This window comes from Pogoniulus pusillus, chromosome Z, assembly GCF_015220805.1.
Source record: "Pogoniulus pusillus isolate bPogPus1 chromosome Z, bPogPus1.pri, whole genome shotgun sequence".
Taxonomy (NCBI): Eukaryota; Metazoa; Chordata; class Aves; order Piciformes; family Lybiidae; genus Pogoniulus; species Pogoniulus pusillus.
The window spans coordinates 27,143,459-27,164,549 of NC_087309.1; the positions used below are offsets into that span (position 1 = coordinate 27,143,459).

At 43.5% G+C, this 21,091-nt stretch overlaps 1 protein-coding gene across 1 annotated transcript in view; it reads right to left on the minus strand.

The window, feature by feature from the left end:
* LOXHD1 (lipoxygenase homology PLAT domains 1) overlaps window positions 1–21,091 on the minus strand; it is a 188,098-nt gene that overhangs the window by 164,949 nt on the left and 2,058 nt on the right. The window contains exons 3-4 of the mRNA XM_064176315.1: window positions 10,713–10,793; window positions 9,725–9,909 (exon numbers count right to left, since the gene is read on the minus strand). Of these exons, the coding sequence (XP_064032385.1) occupies window positions 9,725–9,909; window positions 10,713–10,793 (266 nt within the window). The remainder of the gene's footprint in view (window positions 1–9,724; window positions 9,910–10,712; window positions 10,794–21,091) is intronic.

Genomic DNA, 21,091 nt, shown 5'->3' on the forward strand with positions numbered 1-21,091 from the left:
CTCACAACCTCCCTGGGCAACCTATTCTAATGTCTCACCACCCTCACTGTAAAGAACTTCCTCCTAACATCTAATTTAAATCTCCCCTTTGCCAGTTTAAACCCATTACCCCTTGTCCTGTCATTACAAGACCTTGTCAATAGTCCCTCCCCAGCCTTCCTGTAGGCCCCCTTCAGATACTGGGAGGCCACTATAACATCTCTTCAAATCCTCCTCCAGACTGAAGAGCCCCAACTCTTGTGGCCTGTCCTCATAGCAGAGGTGCTCCAGACCTCTGATCGTCTTCATGGCCCTCCTCTGGACTCGCTCAAACAGTTTGGTGTCCTTCTTGTGCTGGGGGCTCCAGAACTGCACACAGCACTCCAGGTGGGGTCTGACGAGAGCAGAGTAAAGGGAGAGAATCCCCTCCCTTGCCTGCTGGCCACACTTCTCTTGATGCAGCCCAGCACACAGTTGCTGCCTGGGTTGCATATGCACACTGCTGGCTCGTGTTGAACTTTTCATCAACCCAGACCCCCAGGTCCTTTTCCTCAGGGCTGCTCTCCAGCCATTTGCTACCCAGCCTGTATCTGTGCCTGGGATTACGCCTACCCAGGTGCAGGACCTTACACTTGGCCTTGTTGAATGTCATGAAGTTGGCCTGGGCCCACCTCTCCACCCTGTCCAGGTCCCTCTGGATGGCATCCCTGCCCTCTAGCAAGTCGACTGTGCCACACATCTGCACACTTGCTGAGGGTGCACTCGATTCCTGTGCAGATGGAGCACAGCTGCATCTCATCTGGTCCTGTGATCCATTTTTAACATAACATTAATAACAAAATGTAATAGATGGCCAATGCTTAGCATGTTTATGTAAGGGAAAAATAAATGCAACACAATGGTTGGGTGGACCAATCCTTGAGGTCTCAGCATGCCACATATGACTACCCTGCTCCTCACTGCTGTGCTGTGTAATGCACCCATTGTAAACATATTCTTTATTAACAGACTAAATAAGACTGAACTTTACCCACAAAAAGCAGACAATGGAGGAGTTTTACAGTTTGAGGTCATATACACAGTGCTGCCCTGCTGTAAATATGCACCTTTGAAAAGGTTTAACAGGATCTGCTGTTCTGAGCACATTTAGAGTCCTCTGTGTCCAATCTTAAATGATTTCAAGGTGCTGATGGTCAAAGATTCAGATGGAAATCAGTCCTAGACTCTCAGAGAATTGTGGAATCGTTTGGGTTAGAAGAGACCTTTAAAGGTCATCTAATCCAATACCTCCCTCAACCTTGTTTGCAACGGGCAAGTTGGCAGTGCTTAACCAAAAGTTCACAGCTTAGCATAAGCTGCAATCATACAGCAAGCTGAATTATTTTTCAGATATCTGTGCTCTTGCATGTGGTTTAAAGGTCCAAATGAGTAAAAACTTGCTTTGCAAATGAATGTTATTACTTTCTCTCGGTAAAAGAGCATGCATGGAGAGCAGTTGTGATTAAGAGAGGTTTCAAAGATATTTAAGAACAGTCAATATGTGTTGGAAGCACCTAAATGCATCTTCCTCCCTCATTCTGAAGAAAGCTGCAGGTCACACCTGGGAAAGCCTAGACTAAACTCAACCAGCTAAACAGCAAGAGCACCCTACTGTCACCCCAGAGAAAAGAAAGTGGCCCATGGACTATTAACATATGACTTAATGCAAACAAGAACCTTTTAAGAATTAGGACAATATGTAACCACACAAAAGTGTTAGAATAGAATAGAATCAACCAGGTTGGAAAAGAAACCTCCAAGATCATCCAGTCCAATCTAGCACCCAGTCCTAGCCAATCAACTAGACCATGGCACTAAGTGCCTCATCCAGTCTTTTCTTGAACACCTCCAGGAACAGAGACTCCACCACCTCCCTGGGTAGCCCATTCCAATGGCAAATCACTCTCTCTGGGAAGAACTTCCTCCTAACATCCAGCCTATCCACAACTTGAGACTATGACCCCTTGTTCTATTGGTGGTTGCCTGGGAGAAGAGACCAACCCTCCCCTGGATACAGTGTCCCTTCAGGTAGTTGTAGACAGCAATGAGGTCACCCCTGAGCCTCCACTTCTCCAGGCTACACACCCCCAGCTCCCTCAGCCTCTCCTCATAGGGTTTGTGTTCCAGGCCCCTCACCAGCTTTGTTGCCCTTCTCTGGACATGTTCCAGCACCTCAACCTCCCTCTTGAATTGAGTGGCCCAGAACTGGACACAGTACTCAAGGTGTGGTCTGACCAGTGCTGAGTACAGGGGAAGAATAACCTCCCTTGTCCTACTGGCCACACTGTTCCTGATGCAGGCCAGGATGCCACTGGCTCTCTCAGCCACCTGGGCACACTGCTGGCTCATCTTCAGCCTACTATCTATCAGTACCCCCAGGGGTGGTTTCTTTTTGTCTGGCTGCTCTCCAGCCACTCTGTTTCCAGCCTGTAGCGCTGCTTGGGGTTGTTCTGTCCAAAATGCAGAACCCTGCACTTGGCCTTGTTAAATCTCATCCCATTGGCCTCTTCCCACCCATCCAGCCTGTCCAGGTCCCTCTGCAGGACTCTCCTACCCTCCAACAGATCAACACTTGCTCCTATCTTGGTGTCATCTGCAAATGTATTGATGCTGGACTCAATCCCCTCGTCCAGATCATCAATAAAGATATTGAACAGGACTGGGCCCAGCACTGATCCTTGGGGAACACCACTAGTGACAGCTGCCAACTGGATGTGGCACCATTCACCACCACTCTCTGGGCTCTGCCATCCAGCCAGTTCTTGACCCAGCACAGAGTGAATTTATCCAAGCCATGAGTTGCCAGCTTGGCTAGGAGCTTCTTGTGGCAGACAGTGTCAAAGGCTTTGCTGAAGTCCAGGTAGACTACATCCACAGCCTACCCTACATTCACCAGGCGGGTAACCTGATCATAAAAGGAGATCAGGTTGGTAAGACAGGACCTGCCCTTCCTAAACCCATGCTGGCTGGGCCTGATCCCTTGGTCATCCTGTAGGTGCTTTCTAATGGCACGCAAGAGGTCCTGTTCCATGCCTTTGCCTGGCACTGAGGTCAGGCTGACAGGTCTGTAGTTTTTCTGCTTCCTCCTTCCTGTGCATGGGCATCACATTGGATATTTCCAGTGAGCCAGGTCTGTTGATAAATGAGTGGCCTGGCCATCTCATCTGCCAGCTCTCTCAGCACCCTAGGGTGGATCCCATCCGGTCCCATGGACTTGTGAGGATCCAAGTGCCTCAGCAGGTCCTTTTCTGCTTCCTTGTGGATTACAGGATGACTATATTGGCCCCTAACTCCATCTGCCTCCTCAGGAGGCCAACTGCCCTAGAGACAACCTGTCCTACTATTGAAGATTGAGGCAAAGAAGATGTTAAGCACCTCTGCCTTTTCCTCATCCTTTGTTGCTATATTCCCCTCTCTATCTAATAAGGGCTGGAGGTTGTCCTTGGCCCTTCTCTTGCCATTCATATATTTATGGAAACATTGTCATGTTCCCTTGTCATGTCTCAAAAAATTCTCAATGCATCTGAAGACCAAATCTAAAGACCTCCTGTTTTTCAACTGCATGATAAAAGCTGCACCTCTCACACCCAGGGATGGAAAAAGACACAACCTGTGTGACCCAGCTGCAGCAGACACAAGACTGCCTCTGGGGCTGCAGAGAAACAGGGAAAGGTGAATGAAATCCACCCAAATGAGAGACCCCCACAGGCTGACAGACACAGAAGTCTGCCCACAGAGGATCAGAAGTGAGTTGCAGATATCAAACAATGGTCTGTGAACTGGCTCCCGAATTTAACTTGCTTTTGTGTCTCTTTTGGGTTAGTATTTCTTATTAGTGCAAATACAATTCCTTGTGAATGCTCTCCTCCTGCAGTGTTTTGGTAGGACATCAGATACCCTCAAAAAGACCCAAAACTTGGAGCACTCAAAGAGAAAGCAGCACCTGACTTAATTTTCCAGCCAGTCCCTTACGTAAAGGTCGAAACACAGTCATACAATCCTAAGGCTTCATAAATTCAGCAAAGTAGCATAAGGCCAAACAATAGCCCTTCCTTGTAATTAATATCTAAGATGTAAATTAATCCACGCTGCCAGTAGCAGCTGCTGGGTAAATAAGAATCTGTGGCACTATCACTGTCACTATCAAAAGGCCATGGGCATATGATGCCACCAATGCAAATACAGGGGAATAGAGGATCATTCAAGTAGGAACACTTAAACTGTAACCTGTTCTCCTTGAGAAATGTGTGGCATTCAGCACGGAGCCTGGCAGGAGCCATTTTATTCAGATAAGTAAATGCAGTCACTCAGGCATCTGCAATCACAAAATACTCCTGACATCCTCAGTAACTCTGGATCATTAAAAGAATTTGACTTTCATTTTGTATGCATCCAAATTTTCAATTATATGTTGGCCGTATTTTGAAATAAAATGTTTTTGGTTTTTTTTTTTTTTTCTGTATTTTTTAGTAAAGCCTCTGTTTATTTTTTCCTGTAAATTAACCTCTTGAGACTTCATAACCCTATAGGAATTCTCTGGCTGCTTTATGGTTTTCATCAGGAAACAGACTGATTCCCTTATAGCCTTATAGCTTCAGTCCAAGCAACTACAATCACCTTTAAATATACTTCCCATGCCTCTACAGAGCTTTAACAAAGAAGAAGTGTGGCAAAAAGAAAATTTTATTTTCTCCAGTTCACAATACATACATATCACAGAATCATAGAATCAACCAGGTTGGAAGAGATCTCCAAGATCATCCACTCCAACCTAGCACCCAGCCCTAGCCAATCAACTACACCATGGCACTAAGTGCCTCATCCAGGCTTTTCTTGAACACCTCCAGGGATGACGACTCCACCACCTCCCTGGCCAGCCCATTCCAATGGCAATCACTCTCTCTGGCAAGAACTCCCTCCTAACACCCAGCCTAGACCTCCCTCAGCACAACTTGAGACTGTGTCCCCTTGTTCTGTTGCTGGTTGTCTGGGAGAAGCGCCCAACCCTCACCTGGCTACAACTTCCTTTCAGGTAGTTGTGGAGAGCAATGAGATCACCCCTGAGCCTCCTCTTCTCCAGGCTAAACAACTCCAGCTCTCTTCACAGGGTTCATGTTCCAGGCCTTTCACTAGAGAAGATGTGCCTCCCAACAGTGACCTCCTTTTCAGGAGAGGAAAGTAAAATCTTATGACAAAGAAAGTTCTCCAGAAGAAGATCAAGAGCTGAAGATGTTGCAGGAGAAGAAACACTGAGAAATCTTGTTTGGTTATCCTGAAAATCATACCAGACTGTAGCAGCAAATGGGACATGAAAGCAAAAAAAATGACGCTAAGATCTGTAACAGTGCTCAGGTGGCTTACAAAGAAGAACTAAATGAAAAAGAAGAGCAGTTGAAGAGATGACAAAAAAAAGAAAGTAGGTGTCATGGAGGGCCTGTAGGCCCGAAAAGAGGCTTGCTTACGCCTTGCCTTGCCTGGACTTGTCTTTCTGCCAGGACCCCTGGTTGTAAACAGGCTGTGTAAGCCCACACACCCAGCTCGTGTCTCCCTGGGGTAAGCCCATGTGATCCCCATATTTGGGAAAGTCCAGGCAAGAGCCTTCTGCCTATTATGGTAAGGTTTGGCTGACTGCCAACCTGATTGGTCACTCTAGTGCCCAAAGAGGCCATTAATCTTGGCCCACATTCAATAAATAGGGGTGCACAGGAAAACAACGTGCTCTAACCCTACCCGCAGCTGCTCTGACCCTACCCGCAGCTCAGCTCGGACCCCCACTGCAGCGCTCAGCTGCTCAGACCCCCATGCTTGATGCCATTGCATAGCTCCGATGCTCAGAGGCTCAGACCTCATGCTTTGATTTAATTGCAGCTTACCTGCCTGCGTATCTATCTTGCAGAGCTCATTTGAGCCTGCACATAATATATATGTAAGGAGCCTATAGCCTCCTAATCCAGCTGTGCACATCTGCAAGCTATATTGCTACCAGGATCAGATCAATCCTGCATTGATTTACCTACGGAGCTCAGACTCCCAGCAGACACACACACAGCCTGAAGCTGTGAAGAATCGTGCCAGAGACAGCACCGATATTCTTCTCCTGCTCCTGAAATCCTGCCAAGCTGATATCCCTGGACACAGCATCCAGAAGAAGCCAGCAGCACCAAGGTGGAAATCACATCCCTCACCAGGAGAACAAAGGTCAGAAATATTTCCCCAGAAACTGGGAAGATTCATCCTCTCCCCTCAAGCCGGGAAGATTCCAGCGTCCAAGTCCACGGACAGAGATCTCCTGAAGTCTGGACACTGGGCACAGGCTGTGACACAGCCCCAGAGGGTGATTAATAACTGATAAAGAGTTGTGAGTAAAAGCTTTAATACCTCTGTAAATATCTGTTTCCTCTGCCTTAGAGCAGAAAGAGTTCCAGCCCACTCTGCTGGACAAATAGCATAAAGATCCCAAGCGGCATTAAGCTGCAGGGAAAACTCCTCTCTCTGTTTATAGTTTGAATGTTTGCTAGTTAGAACAAATCCCTGTACATATTTTATCCTAAATTGTTTTCATAACTGTGTACGAACATTAATATACAGTGGTTGGGGGTGGCGAGAGTGCAAAAATATTGAATTTAATAAATCTATATTTTTATATAAAATTTTATATAACCCAAATTAATTTCTCCCCTCCGCCAAATAGGCGTAGGTACTGAGAATCCCCCTCTGAAACAGTATGGCACTGAAAACTGCTAATGGGAACACAAACTTAAGAAGTAGTAACTAATCTTTACATATAAAATGGCCCTACCAATAATGCTAGAAGAGTAACCATCAGTATTTAATCAAATGCAAACAAATAAACAAACAAGCACAAAAAAAAAGAAAACAAAAAAGAACCCAAACCCAACCAAATTTAGGGCAAATTACTTGTATATACAAAGAAAATCATATCACAGTCTCATGTCAGACTTTCATGGATTCAGAGGTTGCCAAATGAATTCAGACAAATTCACGTTTGCAGTTGACAGTTCACCTCATCAGACTGGGAATGTTAATCTTTCATTAATCATGGCTCAAAGGGAACTGTAACCTGAGATAGCTGAAGCTAACACTCTCCTCTTACGGATTCAGACCTGCTGCCTGGAAAGTATCCAACCCTTCACCGTTGCCTCTGGCCTCAGCCTGGCTTGAATAGCCACAGAGCATCCAGCCTGTGCTAGTCAAAAGTGTTTTTTTTCTACCTGTTAAAGGTGATGAGAACAGATGATTTTCTAACAAATGCCTGATTAGATCTCTTCTTTCATAATCTTAAGGTAGGAGATGATCCTATTCCTACCTGTCCTGGACCAAGCAGGTGATCTATAGCCCCAAACCACTTCTTCAGAAGAACAAAAGTTCAGGACTAGATTTTAGGCTGGTGAAATGCAAAGTTGCTCCAGCAATTCTATTGGAAATGCACTGATTTTTACCAGCTGGGGACTTAGCCCGCAAATCTTTTCCTGCTGAGAGGCAGGTGTTGAGCAGGATGGAGGCAATCATATGTATTCCTCTGAATCAGCTCTCCCAGGCAGGAGCAATAATAAATTGAGATAAACTGTTGTGTCATTTAAAGATCTAGTAAGATTGAATGGCTGACTTCTTGCTGGAGGGAACTTCTTTTTGATTGTATATTGCTTTGACTCACCCATTACCCTCTCCAGACCCCTCTTGCTCCTTGAGCTCACAAAATGAACAGATAAATGAGCAACAAAGGGCCCTAGCAGTACATGCAGCACATACAGCCCTAGCAGTAACAGGGTAGGTAGGGTTTTGGCAGAGCCTCTCCAGACATTATCTCATTCCCCTGTGGCAGTCACCCTGGAGAGGTCTTCATTTACAGAATGCTCCCACGTGCACTTCTTGTCAATGACATTATTCACAAAATGCTCCCACATGCTCTTCTTGTCAATGATATTATTCATGCGTGTTAACTCACATGACTCTTCAATCACAGCATCATAAAATAGTTTTTGTTAGAACTTCAACATCACCAAGTCCTGCCATTAATCCAGTAGTACCTAGCCCATCACTAAACCTCGTCCTTCAGCACCACAGCTGCATGTCTCTTCCAGAATAGCAGAATGGTAGGGGTTGAAAGATTGCTCTGGAGATCATCATGTCCAACCCCACTGCCAGAGCAGGATCACCTAAAGCAGATCACAGAGGAACACATCCAGGAAGACCTTGAAAGTCTCCAGAGATGTAAACTCCACCACTTGTCTGGGCAGCCTGTTCCAGAGCTTGATGATCCTTTTGGCAAATAAACTTTTCTGAGTATCCAACCTCAGCCTTCCCTGATGCAACCTGAGGACACTTTCTCTCATTTTATAACTTGTCACTTGGGAGAACAGACTGACTTCCACCCCTCTACAACCTTCTTTTAGGTAGAGAGCAGTTAGATCTTCTGTCAGCCTCCTTTTCTTCAGGTTAGACCCCAGTTCCCTCAGCCACTAGACCTGTGCTCTAGATCTCAGCTTCCTTGGACCTAGTCCAGGACCTCAATATCCTTCTTGTAGTGAGAACCCCCATAATTGTCATCTTCAATATACTGAAACTGGTTTAGGATTCTGTATCAGAAAAGGGCAAAAATACCGAGGAGTTAATGGGCAAACAGTATCACAACTTCAAACAGGATCTCAAGGAAAGTAATAGTACTTTGCCTTGCTAGAGCATCTGTCTATGCTCAAAGCACTGTATAAGGGTTGACAATAAACTGTTTTTACCAAAAAGCCTCTCCTAAGCAATCAAGTCAACCATACTAAAGCAAGAAATCTACTACTTACTCTCAAAAAGGTGTGACACAGCAAAAACCACATCTCCCCTCTTTTGCATTAACTACACTTTCCCTCATGTTTGTGGCTAGTATCAGGTGGACTTCACTTTCCACACCCAAAATTAAGCTCACAGAAAGGAGCAGTGCATTGTTGAGATCATCAGGAGAATACAACTCAGTTTCCTCATTAGCACTCACAGATTAACTGCTGTGTACCACCTGAGGCTGGTTCCTGGCTCCACTTTCACATCTCGATCATCTTCCCACTCATGTTACATGCACTATACTTCACCACATGGCCGCATGCTGATAGCAGTTTGGGAGTACGTGTCTGATTTGCAAGCAGTCCTGGCTTTGTTTCAATATCATTAGCTTAAAACTACCCTGAGGAATAGGCAACAGTTCAATATGGGTATGGTACATATACAGTAAACTGGTGCAGAATTACAGCAAGAGGGTGAGTTTGTTTGTGGAAATTTCCTGCAGGCCAGCACCAGAGCCTGGAAACATTTAACTTTATAGGAAGGACTGCAGTCATACCACCTCTGCTGATTGCACACGGTGATACTGATGACATTTCTGGAGTAGGACGCCTCTCATCTACATGTAGTCATTTAATCTAATTTGAAGTAGTCATTACAGATACTTCGGTACTCAATAAATGAGTGAAGCTTCTTCAAACAGTAATTTATCCCAGCCTGAGATGTCAGGTCTAACACTGGAAAGAGGAGTTACTCTCTGGAGGAATCTTGTATCTTTGTATTTCTCTCTCCACTGAGTAAAAAGAAAATTCAAATTAGCCTAGATTAACTGGCCACTTTTTATGCAGCTGAAGACCTCTGCAAGCAACCTAGTCCTTTGCAAAAATGCATCAGAAAGTCAAGACTTTTGGAACACACTTACTTTTAGGCACATCCATGGGGTTTAGGCTGCCAATGAGGTCTCTGACGTACAGTCCATCCCCATCCTCCTTGCTCAGCCAGTTGTTGCAGGGGAAGTAAAAACGGAGGTGAGGTCTGTTCATGTCAGTCACAATCACACGGTCAAGGAACCAGCCTGCATTCAATCCAGTGTTGTCATGCTCAATCCTAGAGGAAGGAACAACCTTGGATTTGATAGTTTGATTAAGACTGGCCACCTCCACTGCAAATTCTGTGGTATTAGGCAAGGTTAGAGCCTAAAATGATACTTATGCCCAGCTACCCAAATTGTTTCATAGGATTTAAGGGCATTTATGGTGTATTTTGTAAATAAGAACATTCTTATGTATATATGTGTGTGTGTCTGTGTGAAGATATCGTAGGTGCATATGCTGGCTATTGTCTGCAAGACAAACACATACACACCTGCGTGTTCATCCAGCAATTGCCTTCATTCAACTTACACTGCATACCTAAAACATAAATGAATCTCCTCCCACTCTGTACCCCTCCTGCTCTTTTTTATTCTTCCTTTGGTTCATCACCCCCTTTCCATTTTCCCAGCATTCTTCATACTACTTACTAATTTTTATTCTTATATGTGTCAGTCAGATGGTGATTAACCATAATCACTATCATTTACATTGCACTAATTTAGCTAAAGAGGATAGCAAGCCCCACTTACCTCCACTGGGACATAAAAACAATTCTAAACACCTTTCTCCAGATTGCCTGTGACAGAAATACAATTCTTGGTGGGAAGCATGGATAGTTATAAGCAATACCATAAGTGATTTCATGCTTCAGTTCAAATCTTAGGCAGTAAACAAGCTCTTACCACTCAACTTCACCTTCATAGGAACACTTTAACAAACAATGAATAAAACATGACAGCACTAAAACCTCTGCATCCTGTCATTCAATTAGTACCTAGCAGGGCAGCTACAGTGTTAGTAATGTAGTGAGGGTACCTTATTTTCTTTATTTGTCCAACGTTGTTGGTTTTTACTCGGAACACATCTGTTTTGCTCCTCTCAAAGGCTGTGCTGCTCCTGTAATACACATGCATCAAAAGCTATGGTAAAAAAAAACCAGTAATCTTGTCAGCAATCACATGTGGTGGCCTGACAGACTGCTAGTGTTTAAGGATGAAGAAAAGTCATTCTTAGTACTCTAAAGATCTACTTTCCAATGTTCTCTTCCCTGTGACAAATTTCAAGTGCTGTAAGTACAGACATTTAACAGTCCTTTTTTTTTTTTTTTTTTTTTTTTAACTTTTTAAGTCCTGAGCATCCTTCCTGAAGCTGAAATGGAATCTTTTTTGGGGGAAATGCAATGCTGGCCCAAGCAGATGCAAGCCTTGGATCACATTCCATATCACCTCCAAGAATAAAACATGGCCAAGGGTTGTAAAAATCCTCAACTAAGTTTCCTGGGAAGGTCTGTAAGACTTCTTATTAACAAATGGCTGTCAGAGGTATCTGAAAATAATCTAGGGTGAAAATATTTCAAAACAGTGCCAATGCAGCAAAAATTGCATCATAAAAACTCCAACTCTTTGGTAACACCTAACCTATGGTTTCTCAGCTAGCCTACCCATTGCCTGCTAAAGCAGATGTAATAGCAGGGGCAGGGGAAGTGGTTATTTTCAGCTGCTTCCTTCCAGAGTGGCTGGAAAGTGTTCATTCAGAATGGTCAAGCCTTATCAAACAGCTTTTGTTAGCCAACCTATATGGAAGATGATGGTGAATCTGCATAACTGCACATCCACCTCAGCTGCTTTACAGGAAGGACATCAATATGCCTTTCATTTTTGTTTCCTACTCCAAGAGGTGTCCTTTCCTGCCATCCTATCCTCCAGGCATCAGGTAGACTCACTCTTGGCAATGGAGCAAAAGGGCTCCACAGTGCCTTTTGAGATCCCTAGGGAGCTGCAGATCTGCCCAGAGCTCAGACAGAAATAAAAGCATCCAACTGCACTACTGATTTCTTTCCATGTCCATTTCCCAACAGTGTTATAACCACCATGGAAACTTCTTTTGCACCTTTCTCCTGTGATTTGTATCTCAGTCTCTTGCTCAGAGCAAAAGGACTGTGGAATAGGAACTAATTTGATTGTTTTTGGTGAAGTATTAAATGTGTAATTTGTATTTCACAGGCACAAGTGGAAGGCAACATAAAATATATTGGCCCAGGTCAGGGAGGGGATGTAGAATTTAATTTCCAGTTCTGCCTTTAGCCTGCAGCATGATCTTTGGCAAGCAGCTCACTTTGTGCTCATATTTTTTCATTAAAATCTTATGAATAACATCAAGCTCAAACTCATCCTTCCTGTGAAGACACAGCCTCTCCCATCTGCTCTCTCTGATGGACCCGCATTTCACCTGGGCCACTAAGCATTGTTACAGATGATTAAACATAACAAAAGCCAGAAGACATTGAAATGAACATGAAGCCACAGCGCTTCAGCGGCATAAAGCCTCAGTGAAAAGCAGCTTGTACTCAGAAAGTTAATGAATATTAATAATCCGAGCAAAGGGGTTCGGTTTTGCTCAGCTCTCCTCTCCACATCACTGAAGGATCTGCATGCACCTTTGTTTAAAGGTTATTTTGTGCTCTCTGCGAGAGCGCACGAAGCCCTCCTCCTCCGTTTCAGATCTCTCACCAGGACCATCGCCACTACATGAAAAGGCTAAAACAGTTAACCTTGCCGTGAAGACAAGAGACAATTAAACCCAGCCCAGCCTCCATCAACCTGGCTGTCAGAGAGAAAACAGTCAGCAAGCGAGAGGCAATTAGTTTGTCAGGCTTGAGCGAGCATCGCAGTGACAGCAGCTTCTCCCCACATCGGCTTCAAGAGATCAATGCGCTGCTGCAGGCTGCTACTGAGATGGCGCAAAAGTATTAAGTGAGACTAATTACCCCAAAGCTTTCAGCACACTGGTCCCAGCGTCTGCTGGCTTACAGCAATCCCTGTGCGGGAACTGTTTCTATTGCTGGGATGGTGGGGAGGAAACCCATGTTGAAGGAGCAGCAAAGTGAGCGTTTGAAAGTGCCCATCGAGCAGATGCCTCGCACATCCTGAAAGAGCTTGGAGAAGCAGCGGGAAACATGACTGTGATCCATGAGTTACACTCCGGGGAAGTGTTACTGTCGAAAGGTAGGAAGAATTCGACAACATCTCTTCCCTTGAGATAGATACGCAGCATCAACACCACCAGTTTAGTGTGAAGAGACAGAGTGAGGGAATATCCTATGCTGAACAGCTATGCTGAAGTTTATCACACACACACACACACAATTAAGCAGGAGAGAGAGAGAAAGGGAGAGGGAGAAAGAGAGAAGGGGAAACTGCAGCTGGACCGTAACAGAATCTGATCCAGGCTAGGGTAAGAAATTCAGAGGCTGATTACCATAAGGAATTTGTTACAACAAACAATGCAGCACACTGCCTTGCACTGCTCTAATGACAAAAAAAATCAGGGAAAAATCTGACTTGGAAATTACATCACTGAATTTGTAATGCTCAGGCTTGACTGTAATCAAACTCAGGGACTGGGCATGGCTAATCATAAGCAGACACTTTAAGATCAGTAGGATTTCACTTGGGGCCCTGTCATTCGTTCACAATATAATGTTAGGGAAGTTCAGAAATATGTTTCATTCCGGTTATTTTGTTTCACATATTTAATTTGTTTTGGCAGAATTATTTATTTTGTTGTAGTAGTAGTAGTATTTTACCCAATTGCTTTGTAAGAAACACCCAGGAAACTTCACTGGAGATTAGTATGTGATATTCTAAATTATTTTTTTATATCTGAATCTGTTTTCAGGTTCACCTGGTTGAATGATTGCCTGCAGGTTGCACTGCACGTGGTACTGCAAACATGCAACAGTTTAGAGCAATATGTCCCTTGGCTGGGTAAGTCACACTGCTAAAAAGCACCACAAGAACTGCTGAATATTCATAGAATCATAGAATCAACCAGGTTGGAAGAGATCTTCAAGATCATCCACTCCAACCTAGCACCCAGCCCTACCCAGTCAACTAGACCATGGCACTAAGTGCCTCATCCAGGCCTTGCTTCAACACCTCCAGGGACAGCAACTCCACCACCTCCCTGGGCAGCCCATTCCAATGCCAAATCACTCTCTCTGGCAAGAACTTCCTCCTAACATCCAGCCTAGACCTCCCCCTGCACAACTTGAGACTGTGTCCCCTTGTTCTGTTGCTGGTTGCCTGGGAGAAGAGGCCAACCCCCACCTGGCTACAATGTCCCTTCAGGTAGTTGTAGACAGCAATGAGGTCATCCTTGAGCCTCCTCTTCTGCAGGCTGCACACCCCCAGCTCCCTCAGCCTTTCCTCATAGGGTTTGTGTTCCATGTCTTTCACCAGCTTTGTCACCCTTCTCTGGACACATTCCAGTATCTCAACATCTCTCTTGAATTGAGGAGCCCAGAACTGGGCACAGGACTGAAGCACAGCATTTATAGATCCCTGCATGCATCTCTTCCATCAGTCAGAAAAGAGCCAGTGCCATGAAACTTTCACTACTACTTGGTATTTTGACAACAAAAAAACCCCTTTTGATGTAGTTTTAAACGCTGAAGTACATGCAGTAAAGATTTGCATTGGTAAATCACCCTTCTGGGATAAAAGGAAAAAAAACAAAACAAACCAAACTGCATGGGAAAGCCAGAAAAACTGAACATACCATTTAAATGAAAGTCATGTTTGAAACTGGAGGTTTTAACATTTGTAGAAAATAATCTTTGCTTCTGTCAGCTAATGGCACTCATTCAGAGCTAAGCTCTTAGGAATAAGGAAAAAAATCTAGACACATAAAAATAATAATATTTAGCAGTGATGGAGTAACTTGTACCAATTTAGCTTTGAATCACTGCATTAACAATCACTGTAAAGAGCCTTTCTGTTAGGTGTTTTAGCTGCAAAAGCTTTGTGCGCACAGGTCTGCCTGCAAAAGCACCGTGGATGAAAAAGCCTGTGCAGAAGCACAAACTGTTACCGTGCATGTCAGTTCAAACAAAATCTGAAAGATGCTCCATTAAAATCATCAGGAAGAATCAGCTCTTGGCGGCATCTCTCTGCAACCTTGCTGGCAGGTCCACCTGCTCCTGCCACTGATGATTAGCAGCAGCAGGAGGGAATTTGGTACTAATTTATAGAAGGTTGCTCAGCAAAAGCGATCGTACCAGTCTGCCATTCTCCAGGGGAAAATAAATGTCATTTAGTTCATCTGCTGTTTCACAGGAGGTGAGTTTCTCATGGAAGGGGAGTGGGCAGTGTATTGTGAACATGGTAAGTGACAGGGGTGAGCACTGCTCTGTTGCTGGTTTGGGGGCTTGTTTTTTTTTTTCCTGACTTGAAAGTATAGACATCTTTGTTCATCCTCAGATATCTAACATACCCTACAGGCTGGGTGACTCTGTGTAACCAGGCCTGTGGCTTGGATGACACTGTACCACAAGATGACAAAAGGTGCTGAAAAAATGCTGATGATGTTTCTGCCTTGTTATCCTGTTTTTCTCTATGCATCCAATATCAGTCACTCCTGGAGAAAGGGAATTGGCCTGGGTGGATTTATGAACAGCCTAACTGCTAAAGCCCCCATGCGTTCAAAACATACTTACTTCTAACGCAGAGCTACAATTACAGCATCATGCACCTTCTTGGAGCAACAAATACCCCAGGGATTTTGGCATGCAAATATTTTGCCAAGATTGTTGTCATGAAGCTGACAACATCAGTCAGCATGTGGCTGGAAATACCGCATAATGCAGCATACATCTAAAAATACTCCAGATACAAAAGAAACCAGCAGAAAAGCACAGAGACTGCAAATGCCTCTGTACCAAGGGCATTGTTTTGCTTTTCTGCAGAAGGAATCCTCCTTGAACAAACACAGAGGAATTGGTGAGAAAATGGTCTCACTTGAAAGGATTTAATTGGAAAAGATAAATTGCTCAAGGGTGTAGCATCAGGATGACACCCAGAAGCCAAGCACCATCCCAAAAGCCATGAAAGCCTGTGTCCAAAGTTTCAGGGTTACTTTACAAATTGCCATAGGCACACTGAAATAACCTCTGTCTTACCCAAGAGGTTGAAACAGTCTCTGTCCTATTCAGTACAGATTTTCATAGCCCTAATGGCATGTGTTGGGTGGGACGTGTGTTGTTTCAGTTTGTACTGCATAGAGCAGCAGTGTCTTAATACCAGTTTTTCACCTTTAGTTGCATGATTCACATAAAGAAAATAAACCAGTGGTATTTCATTTAGATAATCTCCGATAGTTTTTGTTATCTGCAGTTTGGCTGTTATTTTTGGAGAAAATTAATACTGAGCACAGAGTGCCATCAACAGTGGTATAAAGATTTTTTAACATCAGCCTCACCTTGCCTACTGTGTTCAGTTTTGGGGCCCTCACTACAAGAAAGACATTGAGGTGCTGGAGTGTGTCCAGAGAAGGGCAACAAAGCTGGTGGAGGTTCTAGAGCACAAATTTTATGAGCAGTGGCTGAGGGAACCGGTGTTGTTCAGTCTAGAGAAAAGGAGCTTGAGGGGAGTCCTTCTTGAGCTCTACAAGTACCGGTAAAGAGGTTGTAGTGAGACTGAGGGTTGGTCTCTTCCCTCTAATAACAAGTGATACGACAACAGGAAATGGCCTCAAGTTTCACCAGAGGATGTTTCAACTGGACATTCAAAACAGGTTCAAAACAGGCTTGTCATGCCCTGGAACAGGACACCCAGGGAAGTGCTGTAGACATCATCCCTGGAGGTCTTTAAAAGATGCATAGATGCGTTTCTGAGGAATGTGGTTTAGTAGCGGACTTTGTAGTGCTGGATTAACTTTATCTTCTTAAAGGTCTTTTCCAACAAATTATTCTGTGTTTTCCCAATATTAAATTACATTTTTAATTGCACATAGTGGGCAAATTTAGGGGCAAATTTTACTCTTCTGAAAATGTCTGTCCCATTCCCTCGGGGAAACAATTTGGCAGCTTTTAATGAGAATGAGCTCAGATATTTTATAGATTGAGATGAATGAGACGGAATAGGGGTAGGATTTTGAATAAGGCAGGAAGGTTGAGTTTGTTCCAGGAAGGTAACTTTTACTCATCCCATAGGAAAAACTGGCCAGTCTGAAAAATGCTGCTACCACTGAGCAGCACAGACTTGATCCAGCAGCTAAATTCTGTTAAAAGTCTGTCTGTTTCCAGTAAATTTCTCTTTCTCCCTCTAAGGTTTGACCTTCCTTGTAGTTGTACCACCAGTTGTAGTTTGTGCATAGCTGCAGGTAGATGGCAACTCATACATATATCGGTTCTACTGGCTCTTATTTTTGTGTTCCTCAACACCACTGTCTAAGCACCCTCTCAGGTGTTTTTGTTCCTGAAATTCTAGACACAGGATAATCGATAAGCTTGAGCAAGAGAAAAGAGATTGCAGACTTTGTTTCATTTTCTGAAGGGAATATAGACTCCGTAGCTTGCTGTCACTTAACACTGCTGCAGATCATTAAGTTTTCAAAGTGCAATGTTGGTGCTGCAGATATGTACAGGCATAAATCAGAGTACAGTCAGACATGTAAGCAGCTTTAAAATAGGAAACATCCTTTGTCATTAAAGAAAAGGTATTGCAACCCATCTCTGTAGCAGTGCTTCAGCAGTGACGTGAGAAGTCTCTCTCAGCTGTGCTTGGACTTCCTTTGCTTCCTAGCCTGAGCTGTCCCTTCTGTATCAATTTCCTGATACTTCTTACCATGCTAACTATTCAGAGCAAATAAGCTTTCCTTCCTGTATTTATTTATTCCAGAGCAGTTAAATAGCAATATCAGATTATGCAGTTCAGTGTGGCTTCAAATATTAACCCTGTTGAAAGACCATCATGTACATACTCTGCATTTCCTATGTACTTGCTGGCTTTAGGAGCAGGAAAATCTCTGCATAGTGATTAAGTACTAGGTAGAAGGGACTGCCAGTGAGAGGCATTCACACAGGAAATTAAAACCAAACCAAAACAACAAAACGACACTGCAAAGTCCTCCAATTCAAAGGGAAGGCAGCTGTCACTCAGGAATTAATCTTTCTTTTGGGCTGCTGTAGGTGCTAAACCTATTTTCTCTCTCTCTCTCTTTTTAAAACTTATTACTTAAAAAAAAGAAAAGGTAGCAAAAACAAAAGGAAAAATCTCCTCAGGAATATTTTTTACAGTTGTCACTAGCTGGACAAAGTAACCCTGACACTGAAAAGCTGATTTATTTACACAATCAATAAATAGGTGTATTTACTACTATATACCATGTACAAGCCAGCAGTATCCCCAGGTGAGTTTCATGATCAGTCCTCAAGCTTAGCATGATGAAAAGAACTTGAAAATGGAGAAATAAAACACTGTGGAGGATTTGCACTGTTTACACAGTGTTGGCGCATAAAGAAGCAGCTTATGCCTTTAGGATAGCTATCAGCAAAGTCCACCAAACAACACCTTCGTGTGTACCAAATATGCTCATAACAGAGCCTATGGAAAGAAACTTATTTGTGGTAGTGCTTTTAGCTTCTGTCTGAGCTGCAGCTGGTACAGGATGGCAGGTGGGGATCTGGAGAGTTGTTGCTAGGTTTTTAGGTGGGATTTAGCCAAATGCAAATGAGCAGCACTTTGCCAGCACCCATCCACCACCTCCATCACCACTGAGGAGGTGTTATCATCCTCCTAGACTAGCAGACAGTGACTGCAAAGGAGGATTCATACAAGTCCCTCCTAGACCCAAATACTACTTGGCTAAATCTCCCTGCTTAAATAAATAGACCTTTTGGAATAGAGTTTGGGTGCTTCCACCTGCAGAACTGAAGTTCCTCCTGTCAAGTCATGATGAAGATTTCTGTTGATTTGTTTGGGTTTTTTTCCTCACAGTTACCTTGTTGTTGGCCAATGTTAAAAACACATGATATTTCATTAACTTGCCACATCTTCCCTTTACCACACATAACAAAAAAGATCTGAAATGTCATGTATTTCACTATCAGCACACAATCACGAAAGAAATAAGAGAGACCTATTCTAACCAGAAGCTGAAATGGTAGTACCATCTTTAGGCAATGCATGATATTTTAGCTTTCTGTCGTGTACAGAGAAACGTAAACATCTATAAAATGTCATGCATTTGCAGTCATAAGTGAACTCTTGTAAACATTTAGTTGAAAGATGCATGAGATTCCATCCTTTTGCCATATTCACAAAGCTGCGTAATAAATTTTGGAGCAAACTGAGTATTTTGTGGCTTGTTTCATATTTAGGAGACAAGACTACCAATTAACTTGATCTGCAGACACTCCTACACTCAGACTAGCTTTTTTATTGCTGTTCCTTGATGAAGCACTGTAACATGCCAGACTTTGCTTAGAGATGCAGAAATTTCCCTAACATTTGGGAAATCTCCAGTGGAAAGCTGCAGCTCTAGTGGTTGCCACCTATGGGATCAGCTTTAAGAGCGCTGAACTACAGAAGGCTGGCTTCCCATGCCTTTCATCCTTGCTTACCAACATCTCAGGCATCTGCTTTCTGCAGCAACAAGGACCAGCCCCCAAATCTAGGTCTCAGCAAACTCGCATTGCCGCTGCTACAGTCTAAAATAATTCCTATGTGTCCCCCCTTTCACAAAATAGAAATGGTGAGGAAAAGAGTAAGCACTAACCATAGTCCTAGCAAAGATGACTTGTACCATGAGTAGTTCATCTAAGGCCATAGCCAATTAGGAAATCTATTATGGGGATCTCCTGGCTTCTTTTTATAGAGGGAGTATAGTAATTTATTTTTATATGAGTTAACGTTTGGATTCCTTCTATAGACACATGCAGAGTACTTTCACAATTAAATGGTGCTATGTAAACTCTGACCACAAGAAAATCCCCCAGAATGCAGATGCTTCTTTGCTTCTTTAATGACTCTGACAAGTATTATGAGGCAGTTTTGGATGCTTGAAGCTCCACTCCCAGAAAACCTGCTTCTGCTTCCAGTTCTGCCAGTCATCTGCTACAGGACCATACCATCCTTCGCCTCCTCATCTTGATTTCCTTCTCTGTTCAATCAAGAGAAACAGCATTCCACTTATGTTCTTTGAAATGTCTGGATGAAAATCATAGAACAGAGACAAAGAATTTTGTACAGATATAAAATATACAAACATGAAGTTCTTCCTAGCATGCCTAGGATTGCCTGGAAAATACAACTCCTGTGCCTAGCTCTGATTTCTGAATTTCAAATATGGCAAACAGGGCTGAAATTTCATGTATTTTCTTTACCATTCCCATATCATTTTCTTTACAGACTCTCATGTTTGAGTTGCTTCACTGGGAAGAGAAGCTCTTTTGAGGGTAAAATTTAAAATAGCTGCAGGTACCTCTTGTCGGTGCTGTAGAAATGGAGAAAATGTGAAGTTACCGTGTGACACTGGCACAGAACTAATAATGCTGAAGCACATTTGCAAGAGAACCAAAACAATCAGAACACTGAAAACCAGAGGTAAAACAGCCTCTCTTAGGCTCTGGAGAAGAGATTTCTGCTTATCTTAGTGTAACTGTCTGGCTGAGGTGAAATTGTAGTACATGCAGAGCTGGGACTTGATAAAAGTCACCTTGCTTTCATGAGAGCTGAGCACCTGCTGGCCCTGATGCTTGTTTTCTTAACAAAAGAAAAAAAAAAGGGGGGGGGGGGGGGGGGGGGGGGCTGGGAAGGCAAGCTTTTGAGAGAGTAAAAAGCTTTGTTGCAGGTTTTCAAGTTGTAAAATATAGTTCAACATAATGACAACTGAGAGGTTTCATCCAGAGAGTGGCACTGGCATCAGCTGGAGGAAAATAGAACAAGCAGCCATATTGGTGCGTGGTAAGGCGTACCACAGATAGGATGGAAAGAGTCTAAACTAGGAGTCTTCAATTTCTGCTTGCCTCAGATTTCCTATGTCTGGCTGTAGGTGGCTACCCACCAAAATTACTTAAAACCTACTAAGTTACTCTGCAGAAACAATCAAGGATGCTTGTCTCTGTAGCTGGCTTAGCATGGTGCCCTCAGTGGGATTTAGGCATGTGAACATGGCCTATCATGTCCATTTCAACAAGTGATGGATATTCTCAGCTCCTAAATTGGGAGTTCCTAATTTAACCTTTAAGAAATGTAAGTATCCCCGCACCTTGCAAGTGTAAGCTTTATATAATATGGATCAGAAGACACATTTCCACCTACAGAGTGGAATGCAGATTTGCAAGGGATTTGGTAAGAAATATCTAACAGCAAAACTTCAGGTTTCCCTGGTGTTCTTGAAAGACCTTGTAGATT